At 41.8% G+C, this 20,349-nt stretch overlaps 1 protein-coding gene across 2 annotated transcripts in view; it reads left to right on the top strand.

The window, feature by feature from the left end:
- ELAPOR2 (endosome-lysosome associated apoptosis and autophagy regulator family member 2) overlaps positions 1–20,349 on the top strand; it is a 266,368-nt gene that overhangs the window by 220,247 nt on the left and 25,772 nt on the right. Inside the window, exons 21-22 of one of the 2 annotated variants that reach the window (XM_069627826.1) lie at positions 4,200–4,365; positions 16,991–19,482. In XM_069627826.1, coding sequence (XP_069483927.1) covers positions 4,200–4,365; positions 16,991–17,050 — 226 coding nt within the window. In that variant the 3' untranslated portion in view covers positions 17,051–19,482. Of the gene's footprint in view, positions 1–4,199; positions 4,366–16,990; positions 19,483–20,349 lie in introns of those variants that run through there. The other variant, XM_069627825.1, reaches the window with a different exon arrangement.

Here is a 20,349-nt window from a genome sequence, read left to right as displayed (position 1 = left end):
TGCAATGAAACTGAAAATGTGACATTTACTGTTAGTTCAGTTTTCATAAAATGAATATGTTGCCCGTGTCTCATTGGTTTCCCCGCAATACAAACATTTAACTATTTTGCTGCACGTCTCTGTGAGCTAAAAGCCTTAAAAGCTTAACAAAGGGCCATTATTGCGTTTGATAATTAATCTTCCCCAACTTAGTGTTCGACTTAACCTCCGGCAATAATGTGTAGATGGGCAATTATTTTTCAATGACAACTGTGCTGAATCGAGGGAATTCACCACTTCTCCCCAAGGGAGAGCCCCCTGCTGTGAGGCTATTGAGCAGTGCACCCTCCTCAACACCCTCACTGGGGTTCAAGGCAAGTGGGACCTAACTGGGAGAGACTCACCGCTTTGGGGACAAGGACTCCAGTTTGTGAGAGGTACTCTCTACAACTGTGCATACCATGGCCTACAAGGTATGCCCTACAATGCTAGAAACTACAAAAGATCAAGATTGGGATGAAGAAAAACTCAATAGCTGTTATTATCAAGAAGATCAACATGTCACTTTAAATAAAAAATATCCCATCCACTGGGACGAGTACGTAGAACGTAGGCTCAGCAACACCTGACGAGAGAAACCTCAAGAAAGAGAAGTCCATATGTAGGCATGGGAAGACCCAGAGCTATGAAACACCCAGCGAGGGAGAGAGCTGGAGGTAGAGGAATGTATACGTACACCCGGGAGGACTCAGAGCTACATATTAGACCTCTGTACCAGCGAGAGAGAAGCACATAGGCCAGGAGGCGTGTGAGTTTCCAACTCGCTCAACGTTACAGAGGGGCGTAAGGAGAAACCAAAAGGGCTGGAGCCCAGAGAACAGTGGTGAGGAGACCACAGAGTGGCCGTGGTGGGCAGCCGGGCCACAGAACTTTGCCAACACCCAGTGGTCGAACTGTACGAAAAGAAGTAGTGCAACTGTGCCCCCTGCTGGCCTGCCACCAGTACAAACGCAATCACCACATCTCCTACCATGTGCAATCCAAACCCCCAAACAGACACACCTGCTGTTCAAGGGAACGTTCAGTGCAGTGCACTGAAGCGCAAGTTTCAGCTTCTTCCTACACTTTAAAACAAAACTATTCCGGAAAGGTGTCTTCTTAAAATTAAAGTATAGGAACAGTAAACCTTAATTTTAAAAAGTGGCGGCGCACCACTCCTGTCCGCCCCCCAGACCCCATACTTCAACCACTGCCAACACCACAGGAGATGCATTATAGTACGGTATGCAGTCCCTCACCGGGATACCAAAATAATGAACGGGGAAATTAAGGCCCAAAGCAGAGCGCTGACCGAGACACGACGATGGCAGGTCGAGACCAGGAAGGGGGGCTTTTGAGGTACAAGACTCCCGAGAACATTCTCCAGCATACTTGAAGGTAACGGGGGGAACGGGAGTCACGGGAGGAGCTAAGGCGATTGCTATACTGTGCAAAGAACTCCTCTTACTAGAAATGGCGAGACAGAGTTAAAATGGAAGTTAAGCAACTTTAAAGACTGTCACTCAAGAGATAGCCATTTAATAATCTAAGCTTGAAGCGAAAGCAACACCCTGGAGAAAGGGCAAAGCATTCCACATTCTGTACATGCAGATCAGAACACTAAAGAGAGTGGAACTTGTGAATCAGAGATCAGAAGAACTAACCAAGTAAAATATATGCCATAGCAGGTAGGCACAGAGGAGCTGAATTATAATAATCGAGGAAGAACGTCTATCAGAAAAAGATTTGCCAAGAATATGTTGACATCCGTAACCTGAACAACAGATCCTCCAGAAATCTCCAAATCTGACTTCCAAGGGCACTGGAACAGCCAGTAGTCCTCTTGAAGAATTTCCAAAGGAAATGCATGAAGCCACAAGGGTGGTGTATTAAGCAAGAACACTATCAATTGGTAATGGAAGTACCCTCCGGAGAAGGCAGTCATTCTCCCGTTTTACGTTGGTTTTCATAGTGGTAGTGTCAGTTAGGTTTGTTTGGACAGCAGACTTTTTTCTTTTGGACTTTCCCACATGACGGACGAGCACCTTAGTAAGACAGGCAGGGTTCACTCGTCCAGACAGGGAAAGGAAGGCCTTATAATCTTAATTTAATAAAAAATCAGTGGACCATGTCCTGAAGAGTGTCTGCGTCCTCCTCCTGGCTCGCCACACAACCTATACCTTATTCTAAGGTTCAAAAGACTACTTGGCGCCTTAGTTCGCTTTTTATCGCCTGAGGAATTCACTTTTTGGTTTTGCTCGTTTTTAGCATCACACTTTTTCTGGCGTCAGAAAGCAGACGCATTTTGCAGGCAGCCAATACCCTGATCCCTGATTCTTGGCTGCCATCTAGTGTCGCCTTTGAAGAAAACCTGAAGGAAAGGCATAGTTTCCAGTGCACTCGATTGAGAACTTTGGCAGGAAGTTAACATTTGAAGAGATGTTTTTTTTAGAAGTTGGAATTATATATGTATTTGCCAGAATGCAATTTATTTGTAACCATTTCAGAAAATATTTTTTTTCAAATGATCAAGGGTGTAAAGTAATATTTACATTTTTTCTTTTTTAATGCATGAATACATTTGGGAACATGCTTTTCACTCTGGCATAGCTGCTAGGTTTGTGTGTTCATCTTAAACCAGTTTGGGTGCATTGTGGCTCTACTCCTGAATTTTGCTTCATTTCCCCAGCAGTAATTCCCCTGGGGGTGCTAGATTTCAATTTGTGCATCTCCAGTGACGTACCTTCTTATGTGGTCACAGGTTGGTGTGAATTTGTGCGCTTTAACGTTCATGGTGTGAGCAGGCACGCGACTCCCCAATCCTGCACCTTCTCTCACTTGCACCCCACACCACTGAAAGCACCCCCTGCACCACCCCCTCTCGGCCATCAACGCCATCCCATTGGTGTAACTCTTCAAAGCAAGACTCAAGCTCCATATGCTAGGGAAAGGATCCCCCCCTCACCTTCCTATCCCAACCCACCGAGCTTTCTTCACTTCCGATTACCCCGTGTAAATCGTAATTCTGCAATTACCGGCTAGAACCTCCTCATTACATGCATATTTGGTTTGTCATACGGTCCTCATTACATGCATGTTTGGTTTGTCATACGGTTCTAGTCCTCTGGTTTATGCATCTTCTGGTACCAACTCCTTTCGATCCTAAATGTGCTTTTTTGTGAAGACGCCCTAACCAGAGGCCACTTCTCCTCTGCTGTTTATCAGCGTGGGAGTCCTTTCTCTTCGAAATGACACCAGGCGCTTCAAGAATTCCTAATTAAGGATGGGGTCTGGACACTGCTGATTTGCAATCCTGCCTAGGTCTTCCGGGATGCAGACTCGAGGCGTTTTCTAGAGATCAAAGGTGGAGAGCAAGTCCGTTCCTCCTTGAGATCATTGCAAACACTTGACGGCCTTGGCCAAGCTTTGCGTTTATTTATTCCAGCTGAGCAGAGGCAGCCACTGTAAATTTGAGTTTTCCTTTTTCATAGCAAGGCTTCCATCAGATGGACAGTCGACAGTGGTGACGTCCTTTGCCGCTGGGTATTCTGGCTCTAGTATATGACGTAATGTCTTGGGGCGGTCGCTTGCCTGAAGGGGCAACTTTGGCCTCTACATCCTAATTGTTTTTATTGTATTTTGGTGTTTTAGCAAGTGCTGCATACTTCAGCTAACGTTGGTCCTCTTCCCAGATTTAAACCTTGCTGTTGAGGATGGTCGTAGGGCAGAACAGGAAATGACACAACCGGAAATGACACAGCTGGATAGTGGAAGGGCGGGCGGTACTCTGTATATGGACTTGGGGAGGCGTATGTATGGAAGTGGGGCACAGACTAATCTTTTATAATGCACTTGTAGACTAGTCCCCAAGCTTGGGCCTGGGATTTGAACCTTCTGCGTGGTGTTACTTCCAAGACAAACACGTTGCCCCTGAGCTATCCTCCGGGCCTTATGTTTGCTTTATGGGTGCACGTGGTGAGGGTTTGATTGGGGGGAGCTGCGAAATGGGATTATGCAGGTGAATTTCAGCCCAATAGGGGAAGGTGTCCCCAGAGACATTGTTGAAAAAAAATACCAGATTGTGAAACGTCCCGAAGTAGCATCATTGCACGTGGGCTGTGTAATGTGCGTAGCAGACATTTGCATTCAGAGGACCTATGATCTTTTCATTTTGCCCATAGGTTGGAATATAAATATTCCAAGTTGGTGATGACGGCCAACTCGAAGGAGTGCGAGCTGCCTGCCGCAGACAGCTGCGCCATCATGGAAGGAGACGACAACGACGATGAGGTTGTGTACTCCAATAAACCGTCCATACTGGGAAAGCTGAAATCCCTGGCCAGCAAGGTAAGCATCACGACTTCTGCCCTGAATGTCCTGTCTTGATGCTTATTTCTAAATGCACATCGAATAACTAGAACCCTAGTTTGTATTTATTTTATATTTATTAATCGCTATACACCAAAGCGCTGTACAATTGTCACAATGCAGTACATAAAAAGTGGTTTACAATATCATGCAGTCAGCTACAAAAGATTTGCTTTAACAGGAGAATGGAAAGACAAAATATGAATATACAGAACGCGAAGAAAGAGGCAGCGTGTTTTTATGTAAAGGAGCCAGTAAAGAAAATGAGCGAAAGCGAGACTGCGCACAGGGAGGACGTGGAACGTTTAAGAGAAAAAGAGACTGGGAGAGGAGTGTTCGTGAAGGAACACAAAAGCTGAACAGTAAGGAGGAGCTAGATTATAAAGAGATTTAAAGATCCTACAAAGAACATTGCATTTAAGACGAGAGTAAAAAGGCAGCCATCCAAGAGATGATAGAGACGAGGAAATAGAATCACGAGGTGAAAGAGAGGGCGGAAAACGAGCAGATGGATTTGAGAGGAGCCAATTGGGAACCAGGAAGAACAAAGAGTACTAGAACAGTAAAATAGACGAAAAGATTAAAACGTAAGCAGCATTAAAAGTAGGAAACGGTCTAGCCTTGCAAATGTTAAATGGATGAAAGCGACATGAGCGAGAGAGAAATGTATTTTACGTTTTTGACAACGCCTGGACCCTAGGCTATCACGCCGTTAGTACAGCATAAAAGTGAAAAGTCTAAATACATCATCACGTCAAGACAGAAGATTACAAGAGACTGTTACACGTATTTGTCAAACAGACAGGTTTTGGTTTCTTTTTTTAAAGGCGGGGAGCGATTGTTCATTGTGGATGTGAGAAGGTCGAGTGTTCCATAGCGTGGGAGCTGTTACACAGAACTGAATCTAACTCCACCGGCCATTTTTCTCTTGAATCTTTGGATGAACAGAGAGATGCTCAGGTTACATCGGAGTTTGCGAGCAGGGGTGATTTGGGTGATGGAATTATTGAGGTATTGGGGTGCATGGTTGTGCACACAATGATGCATGATGGATAATGTTTTAAATTCTATACCAACTTTGACGGGAGCCAGTGGGCTTCTCGTCTGGCATCAGAAATGTGGTCTGAGTGTTTGAGGCCGAGAGCAGAGTGAAGAGCTTTGTTTTGGAGAAGGGAGAAGTTGCAATTGCCGCAAGTTGGCGTTGGATGGACCCATGAGGAGGACATTGCAATAATCACGTTTAGAGAGGATAAGGGCTCAAGCAAGGGTGATGCAGTTACTTGGACAGAGAAGCTTCCTGCTCAAGGAAATGAGGTTAGCAGTGCAGGCTGTGGAGGAAGCAAGGGCATTAACATGTCTGTTCATAGAAAGGTTGGCTTCAATGTCGATCCCTAAGGTTTTTATATGCTTCGAGACCAAAATAGCAGAGCTGCCTATGCTGAAACGTGAGTATGTGGAATCGGGTGTCTCATCCAATGTGGGGAGCCCAATGACGAGGACATTCAGGCATAGATTGCGGGTGGCCATCCAATTTTGGATAGTGTGGTATACAGTATTAATTATTGCGGTGCCAGAGTCACAACCCACAGAGAGCAGGACTAGAATCGGAGTGTCGTCTGCGAAGTTGGTGTAGATGATTCCTCTGGAATTAAGCAGATCAAACAGGGGTTTTGTATAGGTATTATAAAGGGTAGGCGAGAGGCCGGAGCCTTGTGGGACACCTAGCGGAGCTGGGATGGTATTGGCAGCAAAATCTCCCAAGAACACACACACGTAATACGACCACTTAGGAAGGATTTTATCTAGTTGGTGGCTTCCCGGGCAGAAGTGGAAGTATTGTGATCAACCAAATCAAAGGTCGCAGAGAGATCAAGGAGGAGCGGGATCGCTAGGTTGCCCGAATCCCGAATACAGTCCATTTGTATTTTTAAATCCCATAAGGTGGTTTCTGTGCTGTGCTTTGGGCGGTAGTCAGATTGCCTTTTGCCAAGCAGCTGATGGAATTTCTGCACTTGAGCCTAGGCGGTCAAGGATTTTTTGTAAGAAGGGTACAGTGATGATGGAACAGTAGTAAGTGGGAATAGCGGGGTTCAGTGATGATTTTTTGTAATAGAGCAGTGACCTTAGCTGATTTGATCAATGGAGGGCAGAGTACTTGTTGTGAAAGAAGCATTGGCAAAGTCAGTAATGATGGGTGCAAGCGTGGGGGCGAAGAGCTTCACCATGTGGGCTGGACAAGAGTCACCTTTACAGTTAGATGTTTGTCTTCTGATAGTAGCTGCTACTTGCTCAGTTGAGATTTTACTGAACGTGAAAGAGGGGATGTTACTAGTGAGCGCATGGATGGAGGGGGTGATGGGGTCGAGCACCTGTGACTTACTGGCGAGTAGGGCTTTTTTAGCATTGATTTTAGAGAGTAATGATACAATTTTGTGGGCGACGGCATTTTGAATTGTGGTGCACCAGGCTTTGTCGGCACGCGTAATGCCCACGGGGGTTGGAGAGGTGGGTGGATGTTTCCGGTTCCTGGCGGATTGCAAATAATTCCTTACTATTGGAGCTGGCATTGGCAGTTCTGTCGTTATAACTGTTAGATTTGCAAGTGAGGACTGCTTTTTTTTATTTGAGGGACAATGTAGTGAGGGCCTGACACCTCTTGGGTGAGTGCTTTTTCTTGCAAAGTTGTTCGAGGGATCTTTTTTTCTCTACGCAAGTGAACCAGATCCTCTGTGAACCAGGAGTTGTTGGTTTTATGGGGTTTTGGAATTTTGGTTCTGAGAGGAACATGCAAGTCCAGGGCATGGAGCAGCCATGCATGATATTGGGGTGCCAAACCATGGGCTGAATGGCTGGAGGTTGGTAAATGGGAGTTCAGAGCAGTGAGGAGGGATGGTTGTAGGTCCTCGTGCTTCAGCTTAAGGGTGTTATGGACCAGGATGGGGCTAAGTGCTACAGAAAAGAAATGACAAGAAAATGAGAGCTCAGACTCTAGATAAAGACCCAGATTATGGGCAGAAAGAGCAATCGGAAGCAAAAAAGGAGGAAACTAAATTGAAGCCGGTGGAGAAGGTGGGGTGGGGGGGGTTGTCGATGCCGGGGGGAGGGACATTTCATCTTTCCTGAGTTAAGACCAAGATAGTGATCAGCCATCCAAGATTTAATGGGCAAAAGACAAGAAGACGAAGTAGCGTGTACATCGGAAGTAAAAGAAGAAAAGGAAAGGAAAAGTTGGGTGTCATCCGCATTAAATGGTGAGACACCCAAAATGAGGAAATAGAAGCAAGAGAAATATAGAGAGGGAGAAAAGAAAGGGACCCAGCACCGAACCCTATTAATAAGAGAAATGGAAGCAGAAGACTTACCAGCCCATGTTGCTGCATAAGAGTCATTAAATAGATATGAAGGAAACCATGAGGGGACGGACCCCGGAAAATCAAATGAAGAGAGAGATGACAGAAGAGCGTGATCTGTGGCACCAAAAGCGGCAGAGAAGTAAGATTAAGAGAGATGAGTGTTTAGAAAACCGGGCTGAGAGTAAACCCTGTATTTCTGGGACCAAAACTGAATTGTGCCCTCAGAGGTTTCTCATCCGGTGGGTAAGTAAATGTGTACACGGGGTAGATTCTATTGCTGACACTTTTGCTGCCTATTTGAAGGATGTTAACAGATGAGATGCTGGTAGTGCAGATGTGTATAAGTGCACACGTGCGGCATAGTGCCTGGCTTGTGATCACGGCAGCTGCCTTGAACGTGGAGACAAATGTACTCCAAACAAGAGTTTATAACATTAAAACAAGCCGCACGATTGAAGAATTGTGTTCACTAAAATCTGACACAACTGTGAAAGCTGTGAGCTGCATTGAACTAATGGGTAATAACAAAGAAAACCTTATAGTACCACGTGCCCTGACGACACTAGCGGATCATGAATTTGTCTTCACAGGCTTGGATGCAAACTAATTGCTCCTAATCCCTGTAACCAGCAAAACATGGATTGTGGACCTTTTCAATCGTACATAAAATGTCCATAATGTGGGACATTGATATAACCATTTCAAATGTTCTATAGACTCATAAATGAAAGTCTCAAAAGTTGTGTATAAAAAAGGCCATGTGTTATCCTGGAATCGTTCTACAAGAGAGGTTTGTCACACACTCATGTAAACCATTGATTACGTATTGAGATAAAGAGTGCTCCATTATTAACATATGGTGTGGTTGCTTTACATTATGAAAATGTGGCATTGGCCAATCTAAATTAGGTTTATCTGGAGGGGGATATTCCGAATATCTTCCTGTATTGATTGGATTAGATTGGAAAATAGCATCCCTAGGATACATTTTAAAATGATCGCCGATATGTTTACTGGTAGGTTATGAAATGTTCCCGAGCAGGGACCTTAAAACCTTTAGAAGAATGTTACCTGGTGAATTAGATGGGGACATTTAGCCATGGACTAAAGAATTCCTTAAGGTTATTAAGAACATGTTGAGGGTGAAAAACCCGAAGAGGAATATTTCAGAGGATATTGCAGCATTATAGGGGATATCTGGAATTAAAATTAAAAAATTCGAATCAATGGCTTGGGGTCTAGAGTGTACAGGAAGAAAATCTATAGAACTACTGCAACATTTGAGTATTAAGAGCCAGGCTGGCCACAGCATTATGTATGAATTGTCAAAATAAAATTAGATCCTTTTCTCCTGAAATTGAGTTTGAATTTCTTACAAGAACTAGAAGTAAATGGTTCATGGTCTGGGTTTAAAAAGAGGCATGGCGGAGTAGGTTGTGCAAAATAATTTGGAGTCACCAAAATCTCTCTTGTACACTGCCCCTGCGACCATAAAGAAAACTTGCTTGGGTTATAAGATTTTCTTGTATTGAGAAAGGGAATTTTTGTATAGAGGTGAAACTTCTGTACTCTATACATTTAAATATGTTCGTCAAATAATTTTAGGTAGTGTACATTCCTTTCTGTTTAAGCGTCTATGTATTTTAATTTGTTTCAAACTTTGTAATTTAGAAAATGTCATCTATAGTAATTGTGATTGTGTATATGTCTAATGATACTTGTATAATCCTGATCCATTTACATAAATGCATGCTAGGATACAGCCTCATCAGACAGCGGTGCCATGCTGAAGACTTACGAGTAGCCCTTTTTGCCTTGGAAATCAAAGTGCTTGTGCGGGAAATTAGTGTCTAATTTCTTTATGCATTTTCTTTGTGTGCATTTTCTTATACACAAGTGAACTAATCAGACAACAGTATCTTAATAATCCAAATTATCTAGCCATACTTTGGCACGTGTGCTTTTGATTCAAGCCGAGAGACCATACTATGTTATTTCATCCATCATGGGGTACTTTGTCATTTTCTTCAGTAGTCACACAGCATCACTTCCTTCTCCCCCCGGGCCTCCTCTACCCCCACCCATTATGCCCAGTCCGGGAGGCATGATTGCCTGACCTACCAAATATTAAATTAAAACATTTTCAAAAGTTAGCCTGGACTAATCAGAATATCGTTACTTCTATGGGAAGACCATAAACACTATTAGTATGTATTCAATATATATAGGAAAGTTCAGATCCTTATAGAGCTGTCTTCATTGCTTAGTTTTGATGGACCTATATTTTTAATTGGGTCCAGGCAGTTTATTAAGTCAGCAGTGGCAAAGGCAGTAGGACTGTATTTGAAAGCATATGGTGCAAGATTTTGAATAGTATTGCAAAGTCCCTAGAGGACAAATAAAATGTTCTATACATTTAAAAAGACAGAATATTTATTTTTAGTTTTTATGTAGCTGTTAATTTGTTCACTTTCTGTTTCCTTTCTTTCTTCCTTCCTTCAATATGTAGCCTTACTGTATTGTATTTGGTTATTTATATAGCGCTCTTTCCACATTTATATGGCCTTAATGCGCTTTTTCCTGATTGAAACGCCCTCAGTGACCGTAGTCTGTGTGTAAAGGGAAGTTCTAGAAGTTTCGTTTTAGGAGGTGCATGTGTGCATTTTTGCTGGTCTAGGGCTTGGGTGGCTGGCTTAGCTCGACTAAGCAGCCCAATCTTCCAGGCACCTGGGAGGTTGCTGTTGGAGGTTGCGATATAGAGCTATTGTTGAGAGATTCGATGTGTGGCCAGCTATAATGAATTTCTTTTGTTGGTAGTCGCTGTTTGCTAGTGGTAGAGGTACGTCTGGTGTTTTCAGTCTGTACAGTTGTGTGCTGCTAGACTGGAAAGCATAGCAGTAGCTGCATTCTATGGTGCCTGGGTGGTTGGTCATGCCTGCGGCCTGTGTCCTCAGATGTAGTGTAGGTATAGATACCGGAGGTCTTCAGTGGTTCTACGTACCATGGTCTTTGGAGTTGTATGGCTGGTGTGATCTCCGTTCCAAGCAGAATTCGACCATCCGCACAGTGGATGTGCATTGACCTGGGTATTTTTTAAAATTTTTAAATGAAATTGAAGGAGGGTAGGTCAACCGCTGGAAAATGTGTGGGGCTAATATTCACACATTTTCCTATGCTCACTGCATGACATACACATATACCCATGTACTGTGGGTGGACAGAGCCTACAGGCGCAGTACTTCCTGTCACATTTAGTTGGAATGTGACACTCAGGAGTACATCAAGGCATCTCAAAAGGGCAGGGCAGAACCTTCCCCCTGCCATGGTCAGCCTAATTAAATAACAAAGGCTCCAAGGGATCTGCTCTATCCTTTGTCGGCCCTGCAGGATGGTGGCAGCAATTAAATATAATGAGCATACTAATGGAGTATACTTCGAACAGGCCAACATGGTGCCTAGCTGCAGAGGCTACCTAAAGCCAGGAAAAACCACAACAACCTTAGATATGCACTGTGTCAACCTGAAGCCAGCTCCTGCCCCTCAGTATCAAGGGCAGTGAAGTGTCATGTCTGGTACATGTGTTTACTGTAGGCAACGGTGTTAGGGTTGCTTTCTCTAAGTGTGTGTTTGAGGTGTGTTTGTTTGTTGTAGGAAAGGAGGTGTTAGGGTTGGCTCTTATACTTGCATGTGTGCTGAGCCAGGATTGATGTCACCATCAGAATGTAGGCTGTGAGTCTGGAGTGTGAGATTAGAATGTTTGGGGTTGAATGGGTTATAACCCAGGCAGTTAGATTATGTGAGCCTGGGTGGTGGGAGCCAGTGGGCTCCTGTCCCTTTCCTCTTTATCTCCTAATGACTTGTTGACATCTGATCCTGTAACCTAAGAAGCTAATAAAGTAACCACTATGCGTACCTGGCCTGTGTATCCTGAGTGTCCCTTGGAGTGAACCCTATGACCAAGAGCCGGTCATAACAAACCCTGCAGGGGAACCCCATTCAGAGGGTAGGAGTATGTGATTTGATAGGAACAGAAAGTCTGTTCTCACCACAACTTCAAGGGAGACCAGCCTTTAATTAGGAACCACATAGAGCTCAATTAACCAGAGAGACCCTTTGTTCCACAACAGACAGGAAGATGGGTGGGACATAGTAGTAAATGTTTTCGACCTTTTACCTTTTCTGTTGCAAAGCATTCTGTTTATGACCTCATGCATAACAGACGATTGTTGGTGGGGACCCAGGATTGCTTCATTAAGGTAGGTTTAGCCTACAACAATCACTGGGGCCCATTCAGATTTAAGAGGGTTGAGCCCCTCTATTGGCAGATCATCTGAAGACTATGCAAGTAGTAACAAGAAGAACTCATTTGGACCCTGGCTGAAAGTACAGTCTGTCTTACAGCTTCCGCCAGTGAAGGAAGGCCAGGAGTTCCAAAGAGGGAAGCAAGATTCCTCCCCTAGACATCTCCCAGGGAACAGAGGGAGATGCTGAATCCAGAGGACCCTCAGGCAGCTCGAGTACCTGTACCCAGCCAGCATACAGCATGCCCTGCTAGGCTCTGCAAGCAAGCTTCCTAGATGGGAAGTGCTAGTGACTCTTTGAACCAAACCAAGGACAAGTCTGTTGACAAACGCCCTCCTCAGCGTTGGGCCGTCGACCTTAAAAGACAACACAAGCCCAGTGAAGAATCTAGGAGGAGTGCATCGACAAGCATGCACCTGTGTCCATCTTAAAGGACATCTTCGAACCAGTCGAGCCCCTTGAGCTGCAACCGACTGCACCACTGACTGTTGTCAATCCACAGACATGAATGTCATTGAGACGCCTCGACCAGTGCTTCAGACCTGCCAACCAGCACTGAGACAACCATTCCTGATCACACGCAGCTGTGTTGGCCAGCCTGCAGCCGTCCGTCTAGTCTCACTCGTCAAACTGCCTGCTGCCTGATACCTGCAGCTGTCTCCCATCTTGAACTTGTCACAGAAGCTGCAGAACGCCCTGAAACTGACTCTACACTGTCGAGTACCAAGATATTCTTCAAGCACAAGGTACATTGTGGTTCTGTCCACTTGGTCCTTCTCCGAAGGTACCTAGTGATATTTTATTACCCATTGCTCCCTTTCTGCTGAAACCAAGTATCCTTGAACTATTGCGATTTAATTACTTTACCAACTACCCTCCTGTCAGCATCCAGAGTGCATCCCCTTTCCTTCTTGAAGCTGCCTGTCCTGTGCATTCCTATACAGGGCAGGTTGTAATTTGTAGTGTGCTAGAATTGTCTGTTGAATAATAATAAAGTAGTTATTTTTATACAACCTTCACTGGACAGTCCCTTTTATCACTGGGTACTAATTGTATTTTCGCTGTATTGCAACTAGCCAACGGTCCACGACCCTGCAGAGATAAGCCTGCCGGTCCATCCATGTAACCAAAATTGGACTAGGAGGTTTATAATTTGATTGTCTTTCCAGTCTGTTGAGATACCTTCTAGTGTACTGGAGGCGCGGGTCTGATTGATGCTTTACAAACCAATATTCATCCCTGGACTACTGGTGCTCCGGAAGTTGATTTGTCCCACTTGCTTATAGCCCTAATTATTTAGTTTATACCCTCACCTTTCCCTGCCCACACTTTCTAGAGTAATATCTTGACAGTTGTGGTGGAGGAGACATGTGGTGCACATTCATCATCGCCATATTGATGGTCAAAAAGTCTACCAATTTCTGTTCATGTGTGTAACACATTGCACACCATGTCACAAATCCAGGCACAAATTTCCTCTGTGAAAACTCTGGGATTATCTAATTTGGCTACTGTCCAAAAGTAATATGCCTTGAGTAATCAATAACTGTGGGGCACACTATTTTAAATATACTTCCACACAGTTTCCTGCACAGTCCTAGTCCCCATTTAGTGGCATAGCTTGTAACCTGTTCCCCTAAAAGACTTTCAATTGCTATCAAGAGTTTAAGTAATCCTTGGGACATGTATCTAAATGCACAATGATTTTTATATTCCTTTTGATTTGTTCTTTTTTAAAGTTACAGGGTGGGTAGGATCGACCACTCCAGGCAGCCCCACCCAGTAAGCCCTACTCCCAGTACACCCCCATACCTCTGCTTTCAAAATCATTCTAATGCAATCTGGTTCCGTCTTGGGCAAACCTTCTGCCTAAGGCTCCCTCTGAAAAAATCCTTCTTAGGAGGGATTCTCATCACTAATCAGCACTTCTCCTATTGGACAAGCTTCCTTTGTCTGATGATTTCCCAAGAACTACCATTTCCTGTGTGTTTGGTCTTAAGTACTCGATAAACTCAGATCATGCTGCATTGTTTCATGCAACATTTTATCATGGTCTATGATAGGTTCGCTTCAGATACTGACACTCTGAAATATCCTCCCCTTTATTTTGATTGGCCCAATATATTTTGCCATGTGATAAGGGGTTTTCTCGCCTCCTGCCTGGAGTTGTTAAAATTGGGCTGAAATCTATTTTTATCTCAATTTCTGTTGTGGACCTATACGATTGAGACTTATATACTTGGAATCCCAAGACAATCCCTAATTTAGACATTTCTCATGATCAAATGAATAGTATAATAATAAAGCTTTTGAATTATGCAACTTTTGTAATCATTTATACATAATTATATGTTGTGTTTTATACTTGTGAAATATGGACACTTCACTGAATTCCAATCAGTTTTTTTTTATTTTTAAATCAAGCAAGGCATTCAAAAGGTGTAACAATCTGACTCATTCTTAAAGCTGTGTATTGCATGTTTATGGGTGTTTCAGTAACACAATTATGCTCAAGCTGGGCCTCCGATATCACAGGCAGTGAATCAGACACACCATAGATGATGTTATTGCACTGCCTCAGGTCAAAAGGGTGAAGGCTTTATGGACATTCTGTCTTTTTAAACCTTGTTTCACCAAGGAGCAGATCTAAGACCGTTCATCCATAAACTGTGAAGCTACACAAAACTTAAGATTTTCAGAATATACATGCCTTTTTTAAGAACTACCATATGCTCTGAATAAACACCAGACATGTCTGGTTAAACAAGACCCATAATTTATGAATCCATTAGCTCAGATAAACAGAGAGCTGACATCTGCACATTTTTCCTTGGGAACTGTGCTGAATAAGCACAGGTCACATTTACTGGACTCCACTGCATTTGCCAATTTTCACATAACCTGCGAATATAAAGCAATGTTATAGTGTAATTTTACTTAATCACAGGTTGGTAATGGTCCCTTATTGACAAACAGAATTCAATCCACATAATAAATAGTAAGCAGTAACTTGTCATTTTCTCACAGCATATTAAAATACTTTGTCATTTATATAACCTTACTGCACAAATAAACACTTTTTGCATTGGACATTCGCTTAACCCAATTTTATTTTGTGAGATTACCATTACAGGGATGAAAAGCTGTGCACAAAAAATTTTGTTTAGTAAATTATGTTTCACTTATATAAAATAAACTTGATACGTCAAGTCATCAACTTACTGTAATTTTGGTCTTATTGGAATCGGGCATGCTTGTCAGGTTCCGAAACGGTCCCCTTGTCATTTCATTGCTCTAGTATTGTATGTAATGTTCAGAATTCCATTGTATTTTCTCTGCCATGTAACAGGATTCCACTAAAGAATTATTGGGTGCATGAGCACTCTACATTAGCTGTTAATAAACACAAGCATCAAGGAGAGCACTTCAAAATCCCATACTTAATAGGGTAAATCCCAGCATTGATACTTTTTGCCTAAATGTTATTCTATACTGATCTTGGCTGTTGACCAGACATTACCCATGAGCCGTTCTGAAGTCTAATCCCTCAAACGTTCCCAAGAGATGGTGTTTGATTGTCGGGCTTTGCAGGTGATCTTAGTTTCAGCTACATTGTATGGATTATTCTCATAATCCATATCCAAGTGTATGGATACTAAATATAACCAGGGAAGTTTGAGAACTCCAACTATCCACTTTTTTTGTCTTCATCAACTGAACATGAGATTTGTAGAAATATTTGTTTTAGTTTCCTTGTAATAAAATAAATGATACTGCTCAATCCTGTTACATATATTGAAAAAAATGCTCTGCCCACTTGTACTCGTATGAAAGGCATAGTGTGGGGCCTGTTGGAATACGTAGAAAGGTTTTTAAATTACTTGATGGTAACATATTGAAGTTAATAGACTACCTGCAGGCGTTATTAAAAATAAAGTGTTCTACATTCATTTGTAATGGTTAAATGGAGTAAGTCAAAACTAAAAAAAGGTTTACAATATTGGGCAGGGGGGTCTATAGAATTTGACACATTATTAAATCCTTAAATACCTCACTATAGAGAAAAACATACTTTCTTATAACTAATATCTGTGCTGGAACTCAACTAGGTAGCACCGCATACATGTATTTAAGATCTCCAATGGGTGGTTTTAAAATGTAACAAATACTAAAATCTTCATTAAAGAAATCAAATTTGGACTTGCGTGAAGTGTGTGCATATAGGCTACACAATAAATGATTGATGGTACCCGAGCAGAAAACTGGCAAAAGAAAATGTGAGATGCTTGCACTGAACATAAAGGGATACATTTTGCGTTTTCAAAAATCAAAAGATCAAATTCACCTTAACATGAACTGGGCAATATGGAGTTTTTATACATCTGAGTACTTGAAATAAAAAAGGCTTGTCAGATCTTATTAAGTGCTGAACATTTTTATTATAACTTAGTTGTTAAGCATCCTGTCCAGTGCTACACATTGGGTGTCCTTACTCTTGGCAATCCCTCAATGTTCCGCGCTGACTGCTGACATCAAAAGGGTGGGACCCACACACAGTGCACTCCCTCCCCTGGGGAGAAAAACTACAAGAACACTTTTTCACTTACTCCCACTGTACCTTGGCCGCCACAATCCAGACTTCTGAAAATAAGGCAAGTCCTGTAATGAAAAAGGGACAAATGCAAAGTGATTGGGATATGCAGTACAGTCATGAACTTGCACTTTCAAGCCTGGATCCTTCTCAAGGAATTCTGGTATTTATCTTTCAAAGTTTTTTTTTGATTTTGACATTGTTTTTTTTAATTGTCTGTATCTTCACCCAGTCAATGTTTTGTTTGCCATTGTGCACATTTTCTGATTTTGTGTAATTTCAATTTTCGTAAATCCATGCTGTTAACTGTTGCCATTTGAGGAATTAGTTGTAATTTCACCTTTCTCTACTTTTGCAGGAAAGAGACAATGACTTCGAGTCTGTCCAATTGAAATCTTCAAGATCCCACAATATATGATGTAGATCCTTTTAGGAAGAAAAACATGATTTCTATTTTTACAGAAACACATTTAAAAGCCTTTCCTGGCACATATCAGCATAAAAGAGCAGTGCCGAACAAGCGATGAAAAAAGATCAATTTCAGAATGGAGCAAAATGAAAGTTGCCTTAGGTGATTGGAGTGTTTTGCCAAAAAGAATGTAGGGTGTTTCAATCTTGATGGCATCAACTCAGGAAGAGATACTATAATTGCAATCAAATGGTACATTCATCTGTGCTTATGCGTGTCATGTCATTTATTGATGCCTTTCATCCCCCATCACTTTGTCCGCTTCAGAAGACCTATATTTTTGCTAAAAACTAAAAAAAACACTTTCGTACCATAGTCTCTTCTAAAGCTAAACTGTTTAACATGCTTGAAATTCAGCACAGTGTCGCCGGGGCTTAGCCTCAGGCAAGATTTACTTTTTTCTTATTTTTTTAAAGTTAATTTATTTTCATTACTTGGACAAGTGAGGGGAATGGTAGTTGCAGTTTAAGTTGCAGTTTAAGGGAAATTCAGCCAAATACATGCAATTTTGGTGGCGAACCTGATAGGAAACTACATATCATTGAGGTAACATATTTGCCCAGTGTGATATGAATTTAAGTCTGTGTGACATCAAGTTTACAGATCATCCTTGGAACATAAATGGCAGAAAACACCAGTTGAAATGAAAATCGGCTATAACCCCGCTTTGCTAAACACTAAAGTAGCTACAAATCTCAGTGTCAAACACTCACAAGATGTTGGCAGTTGATCTTTTTCTTTTCATCCTTGTTTTTCTCACTAAATGTTTTGCTTATCACAATTTGGGTGATGTTGAGGAAGGACAGGAACATGTATTGCTTAAATCTAACCTGTGCTCCTTCCTTGCCTTTGTCTTCGAGTGAGTTGTGGAAGAAATTAATTTATTTATCTTATTCTTAACAGTAGTGTTTATTCTGTCCTGTCTTTCTTACCCTTTGCTTTATATTTAACACATTTTTGACAACCTATTCCGTTTTCAACTTACATTTAACTCTCACATGCTTACTTCTTATATTGCACTTCTATAAGCAACGCGTTTATCAGAAAATGTTTCAACACCATAGATTTAGATATACATGCAGTAAAAAGATCACCTTAGTGTTCAGAGAGAGCTCTGCTTTTTGGATTGTTAACAATATTTTATAAATGTACTTTGTGTTGTGAACATTGCTTGCAGGGTTGGTGTGTGGAAATCCAGACCCTAAGCTTGTTTGGTTTTACAAATGTAGTCAATTGCTACGGTCATGCCAGTTACTTGTGAGTTGTGGTCCTCTTCATAAAAACACAATCACAGCATGGAATTATGGGAAATCTGAATCTTCTACACCAATGGAGAACAGCTTTAGGGCATGTCTCTGGCACCCACCATACCATGGGCCTATAAAATGTCACTTCTAACCCTCAGGTGGCTCCACCATCAAAAAAAATGTAAAGCTAGTTTCACCCTAGTGTCTTTGTACTTCCTAGTCTACAGCGAGAGCTACATACAACCCTTTTTGATTTCATTTTTTTAATACAACCTTAATGTTTCAGCTTGCATTTTTTGCCAGTGTCCTGAGCCGATGGTCAATTTGCATTTGTAAGGGCTGCCAATGTTTATCAACTGTAGCCATAGTTCTTTTCCATCTACTCTTTGCCCATCTTTAATTCCTCTGCTGTCCATTAAGGCATATTATATTGGGGTGTAGAAGAAGCACCCCACTTAATGTGCTTGTGTATTTGCTAACCCTTAAATAATGTATTCACAATGTAAATATAAAAACTTTTTTTTTTTGTTTCTGATTTTAAGCGGAAGGAAATGGGTGGATTGTGTTTGCTGCCACCGGCATTTGGATTCCAGCGGGGTGTTTAATTTAACTTTTTATTCTGAAATGATTGAACCCAAAATAGTCCTCATTTGAAATGTGATTTGCTGCATTAAAAATTCTTTATTTCTTTAAGAAAACATGAATACCTTCAAAGGATTAAGGTATAATTTCTGACGGGCCTTTTTAGTGTGACTTTACTTTATCATATGTGAATGCTGGGAATGTAATTATTGTGTTGGAAGTTATTTATATGTAAGCACAGGTGTATGTTTTATTATTTTATTTGAAAACATGTTAGGGGTGGATTTTGTACCATTTTCGGTATTGCTGAATGTTCCCACCTCATTATTATTTGTGTTTCAATTGTAAATGCTGTGTTGCGCATTCGTTTTTTGCACTTTGTGAGAGTTTCTATTGCCATGTCAATGGTACAGGGTGTTCTTTATTGGTGTCATATTGATTTAGTTAAGTAACTTTAAAAGTTTTAAATAATTGCTGTTATTTTATGAAGATTTTTAAAAAATAAAATAAAATCAAAACTCTTCATAATTTGGAGAGCTTTTTACTTATGAATAGGTCTCAAGCTTACATTTATTTGAAATAGCTGTAGTGTTGAGTGGAGAAAGTATACTGGTGCATTTTATGTATGTAGAGGACTGTACATTGAATGAACAAAAGCGCTTTGGGACCAATTCTCAAAGAAAGGCCTTTGTGTCTGCAAGTCGTGGTACATGCGAGTTGTCTGTGACAGCATACAACTTGCTTGCATGCCGGTGTACTTTTGTGCTCCTATCCCAAACAAAAATAACACTAGGCACAAGTATCTGGAAATAAAGAAGTTTTTAAAGTGAAAAACAAAATGTTACATTTTTACCCAAGAGTGGTTGGAGCTTCCACAAAATGCAGCACTTCCAAGGAAACATTTTAAAGTAATTTTGCTCCTGTGTGTTGCACACTTGCCAAATTTGAATTATGCCAGGTTGGCGTAGTGGGAAGTTGTTTCGTGTTGAGGGTGTTCATTTGGATTGCACAGACATCGCTACTCCTACAGACGCGCCCACTTGCGTATTGAAAGTGGGTCTGTAGAAATGGGCGCCCCTCTTCAGCCATTGGGTCACACAGATTATTCCAATTGCAAGTGCTCACAAATGACATTATTCACAGTTTCCAGCCTTGCCAATGAAATCTCACAAGACCATCCAATGAACACATGAATTGTGCACAGAGAAGTGGGTGTCGAGGAATGCATTGCAAAACTGAAAAAAGAGGTGTTTCACAGTACACTAATGAATGGTATTGCATTGTAGTTCTTGTCCAGTGACATTAATTTTGTGAGTTCCCATACCACCCCCCCACCCCCCAGATTACCAAAATGGGGTACGTACAAATAAACTAAAATCAAGTCCAATGTGTGTGCAATGTCTTGTGTCCCAGTGATGG

This window comes from Ambystoma mexicanum, chromosome 12 (assembly GCF_040938575.1).
Source record: "Ambystoma mexicanum isolate Mex_15411 chromosome 12, UKY_AmexF1_1, whole genome shotgun sequence".
Lineage (NCBI taxonomy): Eukaryota > Metazoa > Chordata > Amphibia > Caudata > Ambystomatidae > Ambystoma > Ambystoma mexicanum.
Note: the sequence above shows the minus strand (reverse complement) of the source record. Positions and strands in the feature narration are given on the sequence as shown.